The 20498-nt window shown below is 31.4% G+C and overlaps 1 protein-coding gene across 1 annotated transcript in view; it reads left to right on the top strand.

Annotated features, from left to right (window-relative positions):
• The first annotated feature begins 2902 nt into the window (after nt 1–2902).
• Nucleotides 2903–20498, top strand: part of LOC105834329 (transcription factor Sox-19b) — a 42357-nt gene continuing 24761 nt past the window's right edge. Inside the window, exons 1-2 of the mRNA XM_012676725.3 lie at nt 2903–3712; nt 9923–10197. Of these exons, the coding sequence (XP_012532179.1) occupies nt 3708–3712; nt 9923–10197 (280 nt within the window). The 5' untranslated portion in view covers nt 2903–3707. The remainder of the gene's footprint in view (nt 3713–9922; nt 10198–20498) is intronic.

Consider the following 20498-nt stretch of genomic DNA (forward strand, 5'->3'; position numbering starts at 1 on the left):
CTACGTTTCAGTTGTAAGTGTTCCAGAAAAAATATAATTAGATGTACCAGTAAAAAATATATGCAGAATATATGTACAGGAACTGCGACCTGACATTATATTATTTATGTTAAATTGTTTATGAAAGTTAATTAAATTTTTGAGAACATTAATAGATACATTATGAGAACAAATTGTTATTTATGTTATCAATCAAATTCGTATACTCTACGATGAAAGAGACGGAAAGAAAGCATGAGAGCTAGCAAATTGACCACATTAGTGACGAGGCGATATCCAAACTCGATCATCCCCTTCGACGAAGTGCCCCTTATTGGCACTTGGGAATAAACAAGAGACGATCAATAGGCCATAAAGGATGAAATCGCGCGAGTGTCCACATGAAAAATATTGCTCCATAAATACGTTCGCAATCGATGCCATTTCGCACAATGCCATTATTAGGCCTTTGCCATTCAGGGAAGACCAATTCGAAATTACACTTTTTATACTCTTAAAGATAAAAATAACAAACGCGATAAATTAGCCAAATATAACGTAAATGATAAATTCTTTTTTTAGACATATTAATGTTAGAATTAAATTTAAATTTGAAATTTAAGAAAATAGAATTTGTATCGCATTAAATTTCAAAAATATTCGACAAATTGCATCTTTAATAAAAAAGGAAATCAAAATTTATAATATAATTTATAGTAATATGTATTTTATCTATAAAATTAGAAATTTTTGCGTGTAAATAAAAAATAATAAAATAATAAAAAATAGTTAAAAAATAAGAAAAATTATAATAATTATAAAAATCGTGCCCAAATGCGCATTGTACGACTTCTTTAAAATCCACTCAATTATTTGCAAAAAGTGAATAAGATTATAAGATAACTTACAGGTGTTCTGTTATTATTTCTATCTCTCAGCATCCTCTGATTTTGTACACCATTTTTTCTGGAAGACATTGAGATCAAATGGAATCACGTGTCCGTTCGGATTTTGAATAAAATGCCTCCAAATGTTGCATCCGGCGGATCCGTTCGCGCTCGCAAACTCACGTGGACACAACTCACAGACTCACTCGTAAAATAAACCATATGTTTAAAAACACTGAATATTATTACACTAAATATAAAACTGAACTTTATTACGTTTTACTATAATATTGATAGACCTTGTCAAGCGTGATAATTATCAAAATCAATCGTTTAAATATTTCTAGTTGATATACGGAAAAAAAACAGCAGCAAAAATTTTTATGTGATAATTAAATTTCAGTAATTATGTATATAATAAAAATTTATAAATTTTTATAATTTTTATTATATATTTAATTATCACATAAAAATTTTTGCAACCATTTTTTTCATAAATTTTTCAAAGAACGGTACGTCGTGAAATCTTACTTCGATTATTTTTTTCTACATAAGGAGCAACGACACAAACGTATCTGCGCAGGTAAAAACAATTGTTGTAACAGAGTTTAAAATAAATCAACCGCACAGAGTTTCGAAGAAGATTTACATAAAAATAGTCTTTCTTTCTAGTCTTCAACATAAACAAATAAATAAATGGCTGATTAAGGCCCATATATTAACTTTAATCTCGGTTTAACTTACTAATTAACTCATTCCACTTCCAAAAATTAGAAAAAGATAAACAATAAGTTAAACCAAGATTGAAGTTAATCTATGTTGGTAGAAACGGGCCTAAGTAATTGTAAAAAATATCTCTTTTATTCCTAAAATTTTTCTTCACGGACAGTCAAAATACCTGGAGCACTTGTAAATTTTCAATAGTCCTCTCAATCTTTTTTGTTTGGACAAGTAACTTTCGCCAAATGACACGCCGATTGTCTTTAGAGATCTGATTTTGCAAACTAAAAGAAAATAATTTATGTCTACAGAAATAAATCGGTATTATTTACACCATTTATACAAGGTGTTTAATTTGATGTGACATAAAGAAGAAACAATAAAATATCTCGTAAATAAGACGTTTAAAAAAAAAAACTTTTCAAACAAAAGTTACTTAGTTTCAAAGAACACGTAAATCAACCCAAAATATATCGTTTACAATTTTATCACCCGAGCCTAAACAATATTTCTTTAGGCATAAATTATTTTCTTTTCGGTTGTTGAATCAGATTGCTAAAGATAAAAACAATCGGCGAAAGTTACTTGTGAAAAAATGATATATAAAAGATATTGTTGTTGAGCAAAGATTTAATTTCCTTATAAAATAATATTGTTTTAGTATTCTCGTTGTTTCTTCGCTATTTTGCAAAAAAAAGCAAATAATGAGAGAAGAATAATTTTGTTGCGTTGTGATTCAATATATAACATTTTACTGAGAATAAATTATAAATGTAAATATAAGAGGATGGAAAAGAAGCAAGAGGAAAGAGAAGAAAAAGCAGGAGAATAATATAAAAGGAGGAAAATACGACGAAGAAAAATGTAATAAAGAGATTGGTATTGAATGAAAGTCGCATTCTATTTCAATTTTTAGCAACATTTGAATTCAAATTCGATATTTTTGCGCTATCTTTCGCTCGATCCGCTTTCTTTATAAGTTTCCCTATTCCACTTTTCTCCCACTTTGCATAAAGCGTCCACGATAAAAATGTAGAATAGTGAAATGATAGTAAAGTATTTTGAATTTTTTTCCTCTTTTTCTCTATCTGTTCTCTTGCTGTCATCATTTTGTTTTAAACCGTTTTGACCGAAATATAGCGAAATAAATAATTTGGATGTAAAAAAGCCTTTGAAGAATACACAAACGAGATGAGTCTCGTGTGATTATTTACACCTTATATAATATAATAAAAGATACTAACTTCGGTGAGATAACATCAACGATTGGTATTAGTAGCATAATAGATATTTTAGACTTTCACTTTTAAATTATTGATTTTTTTTTACTTTTGGAGAAGTTATAAAAGTGAACTATTTTAAAATGATAGTTGTATAGTAAGAGACTGTTACGATGTCGAAAGAAAACTGCTCTGTATATCGAGAGTTCTGAAGAGAAAGAAGATGAAACGAATAGCTGAGGAAGAGGAACAGAAACAGAAGTAATGTAAGTTAGAGGTATATGATCTCCAATACTAGACTATCCAGGCCAATCAGAAGCTCGACGAGCCGTCAGACCAACCCCCGGCGAACCATTGGCGAGCACTAAGTATACCAGGGTGGGGAAACTCCTTCTCTACTGCGCATTCGGGTGGGGGAATCGCGGCACTTCACTGCAGCGATGACCTGAGTGTTCAGACCACTTTGGTTAATCCTGACGGTCCGACGGTATCTCCAAAGTCGTCGTCCGCGACGTGAGATTAAACGTACAGTTCGTCTTTTTTATGTTTTGAGTTGAGCTTCTCTTGAAGCTCGGCCCAGGTATCGAAACGCGGTCTTGTGACTTTCAGAGCGTCAAACAAAAATGAGCTTCAGTGCGGGCGCAACAGCGCACTGTGAATGATGCGCGATGTATGAGAAGACTGAGAGAAAAACTACAATCTGGAGTGACGTGATCCAAGGTAGTGATACAAGAACCCTAGTCTCACATTATGTGCATGACGAATTGAGTAGTGCAGTGACCGACTTCTCGATATTATTGCGTTCTTCGAGTGATTGTTAAAAACGACTTTGTGAGACGAGAGTCTCAATCACGGCTTCAAAATTGAGTTGGACTTGCACTCACGAGCCGCCGGCCACTTCATGAGGTGAGTCCGACGTAAATTGAGCCCAGAAAGCGAATTTACTTGGGAGTGCAGTCGGAAAACATGAAAATTCAAATCTACACACGATACAAATACTCGCACATGCATCTCATGAAGTTATTAAAGCTTGTTTACATCATCAAATTTTGTTGAACAGATTAAAACTTCATTTAATCGAGATTGTTAATAAATCTCAAATTGCATTAAAGAGACTCCTGTATCATAGTTGTGTCCTTTAGTGTATTTCTGGAGAGCACACTTTTATAATTATATAAACGACAGAATAAACAGAAACTACTTGAATGTCAGTTCGGAAACGGCCTAACTGAAGGAATGTTTATGGCAAGATACTCTCAATTTACCATTACCTTCCGAAAAGTAGCGATCAAATAAAAATCTGATATTTCTAATTCGGTTTTAAATTGGATCTCCCGCGCAGAGGCGCACAACTCATCGCACTCTGATCGCAATAAAAACTATTAATTATTTATTGTTAAATACTATTAAGTATAAAAAAATTAAAGTTTTATCTATTCAAAAATTTGCTTATATTTGTATTATATTACTAAATGATTTTTCTAAGATTAAGCTATCAGTTTGGCTCAAATTAAAACATATAAACATTAAAAATAAATTTTTTTTTACTTTTTGAAATCTTTGGTTTTTTAAATTCAGTAACCAAAATAAAGAATCATGTAATAACAAAATATATCCACCAACATGAAAAGTACGTCCTCAATCGTATGTATTTAACATGATACAATACCTAAAAGACGAAGAATCGTTGAAAAATAAAAAAACATTCGTAGCATCATTTGCAAACTGTAAGTGGAAATATTCGCTCTGAGACATCTTTTCTTTATATATTCATCCGGAATATTTATAATCAGTCTTTTACAGACAATAAGTAAATATTAATAGTTTAAAAATAATAATTTTTGAAGCAAATCCTTATAATTCTGGTATATAAGAAATTACTGTTGCTTTTATTTGTTTATTAGCTGATTTGATTTCTTATTCTCATGGACTGTGATAACACGTGCTGCACGTAACAGTTATACATGTTGCGTTAAATAAAAAATATAATATTGACGAAATGTTAAAGAATAAAGTATATAATGAATAATAATAAAGAGATGATGCCGCTAAAGATCACAGCAACTTAAAACGTGTAATTGTGCTATAGTAAAAGTTTTAGAAGAGTTATTAAAAATCTTTATATATAGAATATGAATTTAAACTCACAACCTATCACTTAAGAGTCCGTCGCTTTCACACAAAACCATATACATACCATTTCTGTAAGGAACTACTGAATTATTAAACTTGAATCTTTACTAAAATTATCTCTATAAAAATTATTGTAAAAAAGAAGAGAAAGCTCTAAACTAAATAAGAAAAGTTTATTAAAGAAACTTAAATTCAATGATAAAACAATGTACGCACGGAAAAGATTTGTTAAAATAACAACTGAAAATTTCTCTGATTCAGCAGATCTATACACTGTTAAACTCATAGTGTCAAATTTTACTCAATCGAGTCATTTTTAACGATTTCATAGGTCGTCACTGCTCCTACCCAATAAGAAAGTTAAATTTAACAAATCAATGAAGATTAAATTTAAAACAATCAACAATATATTAAGTAAGTATTTACTCAATATTAGTCAAATTAACTACTTCATTTAGTGAAATTAATCAAATATTGGGTAGGAGCAATAGACTCAATGGAAATTAACAATGTAGATGTAATATGCAGATAGCTTTCTATGTTAAAATTTTACAGCTTTGCAAAGTTTTAGATTTAAATGAAAATTAGCAATTACAACTAATCATATTTGTTATAATAATATAGTATATATAATACAGCATTGACTCATGTCTAGCTTTTGTACAAGCTCTTGAAATATTGTGCGTGGATTTGCTTCAACTAATGCTCTTGGTTGATAATTACCACTTGCCGACGTACGACCGCGACCTTCCTCATCTTCAAAGCTTTCATCTTTAGCACAAAATTAAAATAATTGCACTGTACATTCTTTCATAGTGTCCCAGCCAAAAACATCGTCGAGTTTGCAAATCATTTTTGTTGCTTTATTATCTTGTTTCAACTAGTATAACAAAGTTGCTCTAACTTGCTTTTTTTCTATTCTTAACTCAATAGCTTGAAAAATAGAACAAAATAATATTAAAAATAAAATCGTTGTTACTAAAATAAGTAAAGCAAATATCTATACTTTAAAAGGATACATATAATATGGAATAAAAATTTATTTTAAAACAAGAAGATTAAACTTTAAAATACAAAAAACCGCGATTATTTTTTTACCAACCTAATAGTTAAATTTTTATTACTAACTATATATAACTGTCAATTACAATGCGTTGCTATATATTATGGGCATTAATGAACATATTTAATTTTATTGTTCATAAAAATAAAATTTTATTCATAATATAAAATATTTTTATAGTTAATGCAATTAAATAAAAAAATATCAAACTAATACGAAGAAAATATATACTAGAGAAGTCCACCAAAATTACATTATTTTTAAGTTTCGTCAATATCATTGACATCAAAACTTATCCATATATGAATTATGGAAATCAAGTGCCAGAGGTCTCAATATATTTGCATAAATTAAAAATTTAAATAATTACATAATTTATCAAGCTTAAATAGCATTTACTCGCTTTTATTGTAACACAATTAACGGTTTAATTAACAATTAATTAAAGAAAAAAGGAAAAATAAATTAAATCAAGAGAGACTCTTCGGTAAATTATACATTAAATTTTACACTATAAATTTGCTTTTAAATTTATTACTCAAAACGAGTGATTCATATAAAGCTCCTTTGATTATATCAAAATGAAATTATTATCGTGTTGGTGTGTATCGCGAGATAAATGCGAAACATATATTTTTGAAATTATTTACAAGTTAAACACAAAAGTTTAGAAACATAAACGTTGATCGAAATAAGCAATAAAACAGTTTGCTCCGATTTTCTTGGTGACCCATGCCTAAACATTCAATTAGCACTTCCTAATCCTTCCCCCGTCGGTTGGTTGTCAACAGCCATTACTTCCAGCATCTTGTCGATCTCAGTGAGTTATTCTCTCTGAGATAGAGTGAAAGAGAGTGTGTGTGTGTGTGTGTGTGAGAGAGAGAAAGAGAGAGAAGGGGGAGTATTCTCAAAGAGCACCCCAAACACCACGGAATGATGATGACGGGGTGGTTGTTCCACCCCTTGCAACTTCAACTAACCGACGTATCTATTAATCCGCCCTGAATGACACTCGAGGGTGGCACTCGCTCTCTCGTTGTCCCCTCTCCTACGTATAGGGGGTGATCCTGACCCTACAAAATCGTAACTACCACTCTCTTTCTCTCTCTCTCTCTCTCTCTCTCTCTCTCTCTCTCTCTCTCTATCTCTTTTCCTGGATCCTCTCTTTACCACTACAGGCTTTTTTTTAACGAACGCTCAAGGAGATGCAGCGAAAATTGTGTTAGTTCGAGAACTTGGGATTTGGAATGAAAAGAAGAGTGAAAGAAAGAGGAAGGAAGGAAAGGGAGAAAGAAGCAAATGAGTCGTTTCGTGTACTTTTTGCCGCAGGGGTGACGTTTAGGGTAGGATGAAGAACTAAAGAGCGCGCGGAACGTGTTGAGATTGGTTAATGGTTTTGATACGAAGAAAAAGATAAGATTAATTTGCTTGTGAATCAGAAAGCAAACGAATAAGCAATTATATGCCACAAGAATTCATTCTTATCTCATTCGACCTCCTACGAAGCTTTTGTAACGCAATTGAGCTTCACTGGTCACTAGCTGATGTAATAGAAACCAAAGAAACAAGTAAGACTTGCTCATGTAATAAAAGGCGAATGATTTATTCGCATGAGGAACCAGAGTACCTGATGTATTAATTATAAGCATTTAAGCCGATAAAGTAACTAGTCAAACAAATTCACAAAATAAAAATTTCTAGCTGTTTCCAGTAACTATCTTAAAAAATTGCGTAGAACATTTCACTTTAGATTGTGACGTGTATAATATCGTATTTATAATATGATGCGATGATCATGACAGAAGTGCTCGTCTCTCCTCAAAAATCCAAATTTAAATTTATCGTTAAGAATTACGTTCTTAATTGATCATCATTTCTCGAAAGCCAATGGCTTTCCCCTAAGTATTTTTAGAGACCATGAAGTATGCAATAGTATGCATCAAATGAAGATCTTAAGTCATAAAGAACCTACTTAAGAGAAAGATATCGTTTATATTTCATATATCACATATATTTTAGATTATGTATATTTGTTTTTGAATAAATATTAACATAAAATTACATATTATTTGAGCTCTAAATTTCTCGGACTAATATTATTTACTGAAAAATTGTAGCCGATTGGTGACCTGATCTTATAACTTGATTCCGTTAGACTTTTTCCTTTGTTACGTTAAAAGAAAAAATATGTACATATAATTTAATGATTTAAGATCTGAAAGAAAACGTTACCAAAATAGAGTCACAATTAGGCTAGAGAATCTATATCTGAAAAGAGGTGATATAATCTCAATAAGAAAATCTCTCCAGTTATTACAAAAGCGATCAATTATTTCTTGTCGAACATTTTGTATTTTCAAAGATAGAAATCATATAAATGTGTCTAGTAGAAACTATTAAAATACTATTACATAATGTAGCATTATTTTTTAATAATAATAATCTCTAATATATAAATTTCTAGTAATTTTTAATATATAAATTTTTAATAACAATAATTTTAAATATATAAACTCTATTGTAAACATTATAATTTATACTCTTTTGAAAAAATATATATTTACGAGAAGTATAACGAACAGTATCGTCATTTTTTTTTAATCTAAGAGAAATGCTGAAAAAATGTTAAGAATTTATAAGTCTTTTGTTTTACTAAATTATTAGAGATAGAATAAAATTATCACACGTATTGATAATTATAAACGATTTATATGTTATATATATGCTCTCATATATAAGCGTAAATTGCCTCAAGCAGTTTTTATTTTTAAAACCAAAATGTTTAAAAGAGTGTCTTTAGAAAACGTTTTATTGTGTTAAAGTGTGTTTTCCTAAAGTGAATAAGTTTCTGACACGGGCGTCAATGAACATTACGTGAAGGAATTACATTAAATGATTATAACATCCAATTGAAGTAATCCGTTAATTATTATTAATATTTCACTTTACGAAAGAATTTATAAATTATCAAAAAAATCATTTTTGGAAATATTGAAAAAGAAATGTTACAAAGATTTATTAAATTTCATTATTTATTAGATATTTTGAGACAAGGTTTTCTGTAAAATGTATATCATTTACAACATATATCACATTATGTTTTTAAGAAACAAAAATATAATATGATATAACGTAATACAAAGAAAACAATAAGAATAAATTTAAAAAAAGCTGTTAACGCGCGCGCGTGTGTGTGTAAGTATCAATAATCAAAAAATCTACTAAAAGATTACATTAAAAGTAAGAATAGAAATTTGAAGCTTGAATTCAGGAGAGAAATGTCAGGAGAAATATAGCATTCAAGCGATAAAGTTTTAAACTGAATCCAGGATACTTAATTACATTAAATTAAATTAACGAGCAATTTAAAATTATTTTAATGCTGACGAGCATCTTAAAAAGTACTGTAAAAATAATGTAAAAACTGTTATAAATAAGAAAAATGTTATCTCAGAATTCGCAGCTAGGTCTTCTTACATTCTGTGTGGGCATCTTTTCAATTCGACTACGAAAGAGGAACTTCATATTTTAAAGTTTACTACAATTTTTACTATATCGGAAAGCAATCGAAGATTTGCTCTTGCTAGTCGTATTTCTAACTGGATCGCGTAAGGTTAAAAAAGAGAATAAAAGAGAAAGAAAGAGAAAACGAAAGAGAGAGAGAGAGAGAGTAAGCAACAGTTTTTTATTTTTCACTTTTAACTATGATACAGGATTCATATTACGTCCAATATATATAACAGAAGATAGAGTTCCTAGCACTTTTGCTTCTAGGAAACATATTTCTGTATTATTGGACATATCAAATATCGGCTACAGTGTAAATTTTGCATGACATTTTCATCTCCTTAAGAATCTACATACATTGGAATTGACTGAACTAATACGGGTCCTTAATCAATACGTGTCTTTAATTACAGAGCCGGCGGCAACATGTGCGACGGGTCCTTCACAGAAACTCTGCGCACTATGCAAGGAATGAGTACGTCGACACCGGCACTACCCGGTGGTAGCGCCGGTGTCGGTCACATGGGAGTCGGCCTTGGTAGCCCACTTGGTTCAGCAGGCAAGAAGATGCAAGGAGAGCACATCAAACGGCCAATGAACGCCTTCATGGTCTGGTCACGTCTACAACGACGGAAAATTGCACAAGAGAATCCGAAAATGCATAACAGTGAAATCTCCAAGAGACTTGGTAAGTGAACAATGGGCTTCGACTTCAAAAAAGAACCTTGAGGTTTTTGTTTTTTCTTGCTGTTTTCTTGGAAAGTCTCGATTTATCACCGAGGTTTCCCTTTTTTTTTCGTATAAACGAAATTTAACAAATTCTACTCCCTGTTCTCTATTGTCAGTTCTCTATTCTCTGTTTCTCTATTCTAATGTAGAATGTGTTCCACTTCATTAAGCATCATCCCATGTAGGGTCGCCAGAGTAATAGTGACAACGCTTAGCCAATACTGCGGCAGTCAGATGTTGCCGAGATTCTGTTAGCCAGTACTGGGCATTGACAATTAATTGGCTGCTACCTTATACAGCAGCCAATGCTTAGTTAATGCTATGACAGTCAGGTATTAACCAAGAATCTACTAGCCAATACTAAGCCAGCACTAATAAATAGCTGGCTATTGACTAGTACTGGACCATCCCCAGTATTGGACTGTTTCCAGGATTGGACCGTTTGTAAAACTAATGCTGAATCAGTACTGTTTGCCAGTATTGGACCGAAGTTATTACTGTCATAGTACTGCGTCAGAACGTTACCAATACTGTGCCAGTACCGGTACCACATTACGGTAACCAGTATTGGGCCATTGCAAAATCCTACATGGGATAAAAAAAAAGTGTGTGTGTGATTCAAGACTTTTCGACTTAGATTTTTATAAGAAATAATGCTAAATAATTATTTATTAATTATTGAACAATGCGCTTTGCATTACATGTAATAAAACTGATGTTGTAAAACTGATTTAGTTAAGCATTCACAATGTATTAAAAACATTGGAAATGTAAATTCTTGTAATTACAAAATCACATCACACATTGATGTTAAAGATAATTTATCACATAAAGATCAAGTTAAATGTGCAGAAATTAAATTAGCAACTCTTTTCTCAGAACATAATGTAGTCTTTCAAGTTGTAGATTATTTAATTTATTAAAAGATATTTCTATAAATCCAAAATTTGCACAAAATCTTTCATTAGCTTTCGACATAAGTGTGCAGAAATTGTTAAACATATTATTACAAAACGTGAAATTGAAAGAACTATAATATTAAATATTTAAAAACTAGAAAGTTTTCTACTTTAATTAAAAACAAGAGTACTGATATTTCGGATACAAAATTATTGTACGTTAAGTTTGATATGTATCACCTTTTAATAAAAAGAAATTGTAATTTAATTATTTGAATTATTACCTTTAGATAAACTATTCTGCAAATAAACGTTTTAAAATATTTAAAAAATGTTTAGAAGATAAAAGTGTTTCAATTAGAAACATTGTTGAAATAACTTGCGATAATGCATATATTGTGGTAGATGCAATTATTATTTTATAAGTCGTCTAAAAGTAGAAGTATCAAACTTAGTTACGATAAATTGTATTTGCCATTCTTCCGCGCTTATTACAGTCATTAAAGCTTGCAAAATACCTTTTTCTTATAAAAATTTAATTAGAGAAGTGCCACTTACATTTCGGGCAGAGCAAAGAAATTAATATACAATTTTAAACAAATTCCAAGATTATTTTAATGTAGAAACAAAATCAGATACAAAATGGATGTATTTAGAAACGTGTGTCATTAGATTTTTACAAAATTGGAAAATTTTTTTAAATTGTTTTCTATTTACATCGGTGAAAGAAAAATTAAAATTCGCGGAAATTATTATGTTCAAGCAATTAAATAATAATTCTATTAAAGCGTATATGTTGTTCTTAATATATATATTAAATTTTTTAAATAATTTTAATGCACTATTTCAATCTCGCAATACGTTAAATTTTTAATTAATTTTTTAATAATTTTTTAAATAATTTTAACGCACTATTTCAGTATCACAATATTTTGATTCATATTATAAATTATTTGATCATAAATTATTTGAAAACAGCTAACAATTAATTCATCAAACAGCCATATTCTCTTGAAATTGAAAATGTGAATTATCTGAAGATATTCTTGATTGCAAAAACAAATTGGTAGCGAGCCACTATCTTTGGAACGTTGGATTACGATTTTAAAATAGAGAATGTGGAGCTCTTGAAGTTGCAAATACATTATTAGATATTCTATCTCTAAAATCCTTCATATAAGATTGATCGAAATAAAATACGACAACTAAATGGCTAGATACAAGTTAGATATTATACAGAAAGGTCAAAAACTTTAAGAAAATTAAAGCTCTCGATAAAAACTCTACAGACATATTTTGTGTATCTATAATAGATGATCATTATCCGCATAAATCAGGAAAATTTAAATCGATGTCTTTATACAAATTTATATAATAGTATGACATTATGAAAATTAATCAAACTACAAGGTAAAATTATTAAATATTACAAGATGAATGATGGTTATTATCTTAAACGGCGACGGCGTGGACATCTTATTAATCTAATTAATTATAGATATGTCAATACGCGGTCGAAGAATTATTTTTTTTCATTACTTCTTATGTTTCAACTAAGAAACGAAAAATAGAAGATTAAAAATTGTTATGATACTTATGCAGAATTATTTTACATGGTGAAATTAAATCTCGTTAAAGCATTAGAGTATCATGAAAATTTGACAGTGCACACAATGTTCACTAGTTTAAAAAATTTCGACCTGAACTTCCCCTATTTTGCCATTGAACATCGACAGCTTAATCGTAGGTAACTTCACTCTATTTCCGTTAACAACACTATCTGCTGTACTCGTGGAAAGGCGCTGTAAGATTTAGACAATTTTATTCGCCTTACATCGGTCTCGGCTTCGTACAATTCACGTTGGAGCTAACAAATTCGCGACGTCTTGTAACCAAATAACCCTGTGTCACTAGTAACGAGTGCCGCATGCTGCAATATACAGTAGACGATTAAACGTCAACGTTCTGCCATGCACACAGCGCTACGTATTTCTCCTGTACGAGCTATATAAAAATGACTAGAAATATGCCGAAAATCAACTAGATCATACACAGTGTCTTTGATAATGTTGACGATAAAGAAACAAGTGCGCGAGTCCTCCAATAAGAATTATATTTTCACAAAATTCCTCGAATTTTGAACAATTTTAAGCTTCACATTCAGTTTAACAACCCTCAAAAATATAAAATTAGATTAATTTCATGCATTTCCCTTACAGATAAATTTTGACTATTTTTTAATGTTATTTTTTGCCAATTGAATCTACTTTGCAGAATTTGGATTATTTATCAGATTGCTATATCGATTAATTTTCAATTTACTAATAGTCCGTTGTTACCAGTGCAAATTTGGCATCACCTAAAATTTCTTGTTTCGAGATCTTTCTAAAAACTGTTTTCTTTTTTCCTTTTTTTACTATTAACAATTTTTTGCATTCAAAACTATTACCATTGTATTTCTACGAAATTTTATTATAAAAACACAGTTTTTAAATTAAATTTACTTTACTTATGCCCAAGTTATTAAAATTCAAAAATGCAGAATCCCAAATCGCACTAGTGTGGTAACAACGTATACTAAATAGAGGTGTGTGGTAACAACGGGTTAATAATTAATATATTAGTAATCTAAAAATTACTTCTTATTAATCACATCTTACTGTCTAGATTGGCAAAAAGAATTATGGATAATGAAAAGATATCAAAAACAGTAGTTAAATTATCGTAAATTATAAATCGTAAAAATATAAACTGATTAATGGTTTACAATACATGGTTTATGACAATATAATTTATATATTGCAGTTTCATTTGATATTATTTTGATTAACTAACTTTAAATTAGTTTTTAAATTTTCGAAGCATAATTTATAGCAATAAAATAATCGTCTTTCTATCTCTAAATTTCTGATAATTTAAAATACATTTACATTTCAAATTTATTATACTAAATGCAATGCAATAATAACCGTACACACGTTTACATGTTTAGATAATATACATTTAGTATAAAAGATAAGATGTTTAAATATATGTATTTAAAATTACTTTTTAATTTAAAAAATAGAAAGACATTTTTCTCTTTGACAAGATAAATATAATTTCTTAATTAGAATACAATTAGTTTATCCTTTTGCAAAAAAAAAATTAATTTTGATCAGAAATGTCAATTGTAAGATCTTATTCGGGACTTCAGAAAAAAAATATCTTCAGTGAAAATTATTCATTGCACAGTCGGGGACTATCATTCTGTTACGACATATTATTTCTCATCGCTTCCTTTATGAACGACTTCGTGCACATGTCCGCGTGATTTAGCGTTGACGGAGATATTCCGTCTAGTATTTCCGTTAAATACCCCAGTCGACAAAGGACCTTCCGCAACTCCCTCGAGCTCCTTTATCCGTTATTTTCTTCCTCGCCTCGCTCCGTCTATCCCCCATTTTTCGTTTCCCCGGCGACGTCGAATAAGGGAAGCGTCTCCTCCTTCTCTTCCTCCTCCTCCTCCTCCTTTACCTCCTCCTCCTCCCCTCCCCCCTCCTGATTTTCCTCCTCTTCTTTCTCCTCCTTCTCGGTAAAAATGATGCGCACGCTCGAACCTTCGGTGTACCACCCCCTTTCTATTTTCCATTTTCCTGCTTTCACTCCCCCTTTTCAAGCCATCCTTAGTCTCCTATGCTTCTTCCTTCACGTTTCTTTTTTTGTCAACGCGACACTTTCCCGTCGCTCTTTCGCCGCCAAGCATATTTTGGATGATACACATCCACTTCGTTGCAGCACTCACAGATCTCATCCCTTTCCTCTCCTGCTCACTGTTACGAAATTCCCACGCAGGACGATAAAAAGCTCCAAAGCGCATTCTCGATTCGGTGATCGAAATTTAACGGGCGAACAGGTCGCGTTTCGCTTTCTTTCCGACCACAAAAATATCCGAAAGAATGTCAATTTTTAATTTTTTAAGTGAATACATAAATGATCAGATTAATCAGAAAATTCTCAAAAAAAAAGAAATAGATATTTTAATGTAATAAAATAAGTTTGAAAGTTTCTTTTAAAAACTGGTCAAAATTTTGTGAATTCACTCCTGCAAAATTTTTGTTACAATTGTTTTCAGTATTAAAAATACTGTTAACTCTGTTAAATAATTTAAAATTTTCAAATATGTATAAATATTACATATATAAATGTTAAATATATGGTATACATTTTGTAACGCTCTTTAAAATATTTTGTAATATTGTGATTTGTAAATTTTAATTACTAAAACTGCAAGTCTTTAAAGTTTTGGAAGTTTCGATCTTGGGTAAAATTTTAAACTTTTGAAATTAACTATTAATTTTTAAATTATTGCATTTGAAATTAATTATTGCAAGTTAAAACAATTCCAAAACAAATGGCAAAAAACTCCAATAAAATACTCATCAGGATAAATACTTCGCAAATGACTGAAATAATTTCCACTTGAAAATGCGATGAAACAGCGTTTTCCGATTTTATTGCATCAATTAGATAGATAGCGATCCAAACGTTTATCTTCCTAGTCGACAGTTTACCACGTTTCACGACACCCAGAGGATGTTTAGGGATGGATCCTGAAGGGAGTAATCGTAGCACAAGAGAGGAAGAGAGAGTGGTTCTTTAAAGTGTGTGTCCTGTCGGGAAATGCTTAAAGCTAATCTAGTTATTGAATCCCACTGTAATGTTCCTGTATGCAAGTTGCTCGTCCAAACCTTTCCCTTTCGTCTTCGAGACTCAACTCGAATGGCTTTCTGAGGATAATAGCAAATTCGATCGAGATAGAAAAGTCAATATAAAATAATGAAAAGATAAACAATTAATCAATAGAACACATACACACAGTATAATATACGCTATTGAATTTTCGATAAAAGATCAAAGATAAATAAAACTATTAATGTCATTAACGATTTTATATCAAATTATCGCGTAAAGTCCTGATATTTTTTTCCAACATCTTGACACTTTCGTCACAAGAGTTGCAATGAGATTCCAGCTCAGTCCTCCCCTCTAAAGTTACCTCCAATATTGTATTGTAAAAAAAACGTACGCATGCAATGCAAACACCCTCGAGAGAGAAGTTCACAAAGAGAACAGAACGAGGAGTAGAGAGTACATAAACACACGAGAGAAAGGAGAAGGTGGGAAGGGATGTGGAGAAGAAGAGACTCCGGAGAAGCTTTCATCGTAATGAAGTATTTCTACCGCTTGCCGAAGCCTTCAAGGGAAGGCAGCTTCTTTCGAATGCGTTAAAGAAACAACTTGTCAGTTCTGCAATCCTTTCCAAAACACAAGATCTGTTCTACGATGCTTAAAATTAATCCGATTTAACTAACATACGGTTTCGTTAACATCGTCTCTTTTGGGTCCACGTGACACTATCTACGATATTTATCTTGGATAATAATTGCGAACCTCACCCGAAGAAGCAAATAACGGCATTCCTTGAAACTATATAGTTTTAATCGTTTTGAAAAACAAAAAAAATAAGAAATAAATCTATTTTTGCATACTAACGAAATCAAGTATTAAAGCTTAGCTTTTGACGATAGCTATAGCTAAATGGTGATTATTATATGCATATTAATTTTAATTTCATTATCATTTACATTATATATATATATAATATATAGAATAACTGTGGAGGATAATGTGTCAGTAGAGGAAATATGCCACTCGCTATATTTAACAAAAGTAAAATCAGGAACGCCCGTGTTAATTTATTATACCTGTGTGTATTTGGCATGTTGTATAAGTATCTTCAATTTCAATGACAATAATATTGTTTTTATAAAGTAAAATAATGTGTACTACATGAAAATAAGCTTCTTATAATCTTCATATACTTTCAGATACTTTATATGTATAAGTTATTATTTCAGAATTACATAATATTTAGCTCGATTAGTTCGTTATTTTATTAGTATGGATTAAAATAAAAGTACTCAATCGCTGATTCGTTCTACTGACAATTCTATTGTAAGCTCGTTATGATAAAATTGCGTTAATAAAATAAATTTAATGCATAAGATAGCGTTTTGAGACAATATATAGCTGTTTTTGTTAGAGTATAACACTAATATATTTTACTTTCACTAATAAATTAGGAGGCTATAAACATACAGTTTTTACATAATGGATAGTATGCCACTTTTCAATATATACGTCTGTATTTCTTTATTTTTAATAACAAAAATAAAAATATTTAATTGCAATCATACACAAATAATAGGTAAAGGATAGAAAAAGAAGACCATTATGTAAAGATGCCTTAAATTATATAACAAATAATTATATAAAAATCCATTTTTCCTCAAGTAGTATATTACCTCTAGTTATTCTATTATTATTATATATATATATATATATATATATATATATATATATAAAATAGTACATCTGTTGTAATGGGCGTCATTATGCTTGCAATTCTATAGACGAAAAGCAATTTCGTAGCCTAAGCAGGGCCCCTTCGTGATTCTCCTTTTCACGAATCTTGCAAGTCGACGAAACTTCCCGACTTAGATGTGATCAAATCTATTTTCATCAACGGAAGCTAAAAGTTATGCGATAACATTTCATTTTGATCTATTGTGATAGCACAACTGTTAGCTCCTTTAATCCTTGCATCTTTGAAAAGCGAGCAACTCCGTCGGCAACTTTGAGCATCGTAATATATATCGCTATAAATTAAATTGCAAGATTACGTGAATAACAGAAAATAGGACCAACACGTCAGAATAGCCATCGTTTAACCTTAGATATCGCAAGGTTTCAATACTTATAGTTTCATAAGCGTTACACGAAGAATAGATCTTTTTCTTTTTTTTTTCTATTTTTCGCTAACGAAACTAAGTATTAAACCTGGCGATACCTAAAGTTAAATGATGATCTTATGTATACATATAACGCGTGCAGTTGATACACGCGCGTCTACGTTCCCCCTCATACGGTCGCGTGATTAAAAATGATCGTCTCCGTGCGAGCTTAAAGCCTCCTGCTCCCTTAAAAGCTTCCCGTCACTACTTTGAACCGCCTACCAGCTCTTTTCGTCACAAAGGCGAAATTTCTCCGCTACACTTCGAGACTTATATGCGAAATCTGTTTCCTCAGTGAGTTCCGCGACAAGCTTTATACGAAAAGGGTTGGAAAAGATTAAGAAGACACAGAAGTACAATCAGAAAGTCCGAAACTCATAGAATTTCGTTTATTTAACATTTCGAAATACTACTGGTAGTCTTCGAATTAAAAGTGATTAAAGGTAAAGAGGTTTCTATGATTTCTGTGGCGTTAGCATTTTGCTGCATAAAAATATTAAAATTTATATTATAATGAAATACTTTCTACGTGTTACTTCTATGTTTTATTCCTGATCTTTGAGTTCAAGTGAATTAACAGAAATTAGTTATTTGAAAATAGAAAGCACCCGACTGCTCAATCAATTGACTGCTTTAATGTAATAATTTCTGGTGCTATCATTAGAAAATTTCTGGATACCAGTCCTCAGTTGACATGTATTATCAAATAATGGACCTTTCAGTTAAAAGTAGAACTGCTGATTTCTATGTTAAATTAGTTCCATTAATTAAAATTATATAAAGAAGATATTAATTCTCACTATTAATGTTTTGCACAATAACTTGATAATAATTAATATTATAAAATAATAATTCTACGCGATTCGTGTTGTTCAATTCTCAAAGTTACAAAATATTTATTACTCAAAATGTTATTAATAAAAATATAACGACTGCACAGTGAGTCGAAAAAAAACAAAGTTGTATATGTCTATATAAACTTGATTAAAAAACAAAAGTTTCTTTACAAATCTACATATTTATACAAAATAAGAAAAAATATTGTAGAATATAAATTGCAGAATGCAGTAACGTAACTCTTCCTCATATAGATTGCAGTATTAAAAATTTATAATACACGGTAAATCCAAATAAATTATTTTTCATAATACTTCATGTAAAATATAAAATGAAAAAAATATTCATTTTCTTCTCTGTAACACACACATTCCCCTGTTAGAAAAATTAATATTCTTTAAATCACATTATTGTAATTGTTAATTAAAAAACTAAAATCTTATTCGCTACCTACGTATGGCTGTAATGACGTTTTTGTATTGACGGGTTTTTTCAATGTTGCATAGCGGTGTACTTTTAATACACCGAACACGTATTTTCTCACGTGATCCTGACGATGCAAGTTCGATTTCGGAGTCACCGAGCCCCCACGCCAACAGGAAATGCAGGAAACGTTTTCCAATTTCCACATTTCATCATCGGGGACAAGTCCGGGAAGAGTTGGAGGAAGAGGCCGATCGATCGGCGGTGCAATAGCTGCACCACCCTCTCTCCTTCGTCCCACCGTCTTTCGTCGCCAACACTTCCAACACTTTACAATTCTTTTCCTACCAAAAGAAAACTCAACGCGAAACGTTATACCAATACAAGATGTAAATTAAATTAAGAAAGACGCTAAAAACATTCTCCTTCCAGATATCAAAGTATATAACCCAATGTTCCAAATATATAATCGATGGGCCAATCGACGTATTCTTTATCGGATCCCCTTATCGGTTTAGTCGTGTCACAGAAATGAGGACGACGTCACGGCCACACCGTCCTGCTCTCCTTCCTTTTCCTTCTTTCCCGCTCCACGTCTCTATCTTCTCCCCGCCACCCCCCATCCATTAATTAACAGGCTTTGTACTTTTAAACGATGTTAAATAAACGGTATTGTCCGTAGGGAAAGGACTGAAAAGCGGGCGTCATTGTGCTTTAAGCTCGCTCCTCGTCCTCGTCGTCGTTCTCGTCGTCATCGTCGTCGTCGGTATCAGAAAGGAGGAAAGAGAGGGCGAAGGAGTATTGCCCGCGAATGCCAACTTACTAATACCATCAGTACCGGGAAGTCTTTGTTCTAAACAAATACGTCGAATACCCCGTCACCCCCGCTGCTCACCTCCCTCACTTGTTTGACTGTGCCACCTGCCTTTCAGCCGGGAAAACGTGTATCGATTGGATAAGCCATAATATAAATAGAGAGAGCAGGCTACCCCCTTCGCGCGACCGGAAGTCGCCTCGTCTTTTTTATTCCAAAGGCAAATCTACGCGGTGAATCGTCAATTTGGGCCACCGTTTCCCCCCCTCCCCCCAAATAATGGGGTTCCTGTTTTTATTGTGAAACGACTGCTTCTCTCTTTCTCTCTGTATTTTAAAGATATATCATTTTGAAATTAAATGAATCGACAAAAGTGTCCCTTAACAGTGACAAGATGGTTGCGGCAATTCTTGCATTTTGTTTCACTAATATTCGATAAATATCGTGCCTA

Source organism: Monomorium pharaonis, chromosome 5 (genome assembly GCF_013373865.1).
Source record: "Monomorium pharaonis isolate MP-MQ-018 chromosome 5, ASM1337386v2, whole genome shotgun sequence".
Taxonomy (NCBI): domain Eukaryota; kingdom Metazoa; phylum Arthropoda; class Insecta; order Hymenoptera; family Formicidae; genus Monomorium; species Monomorium pharaonis.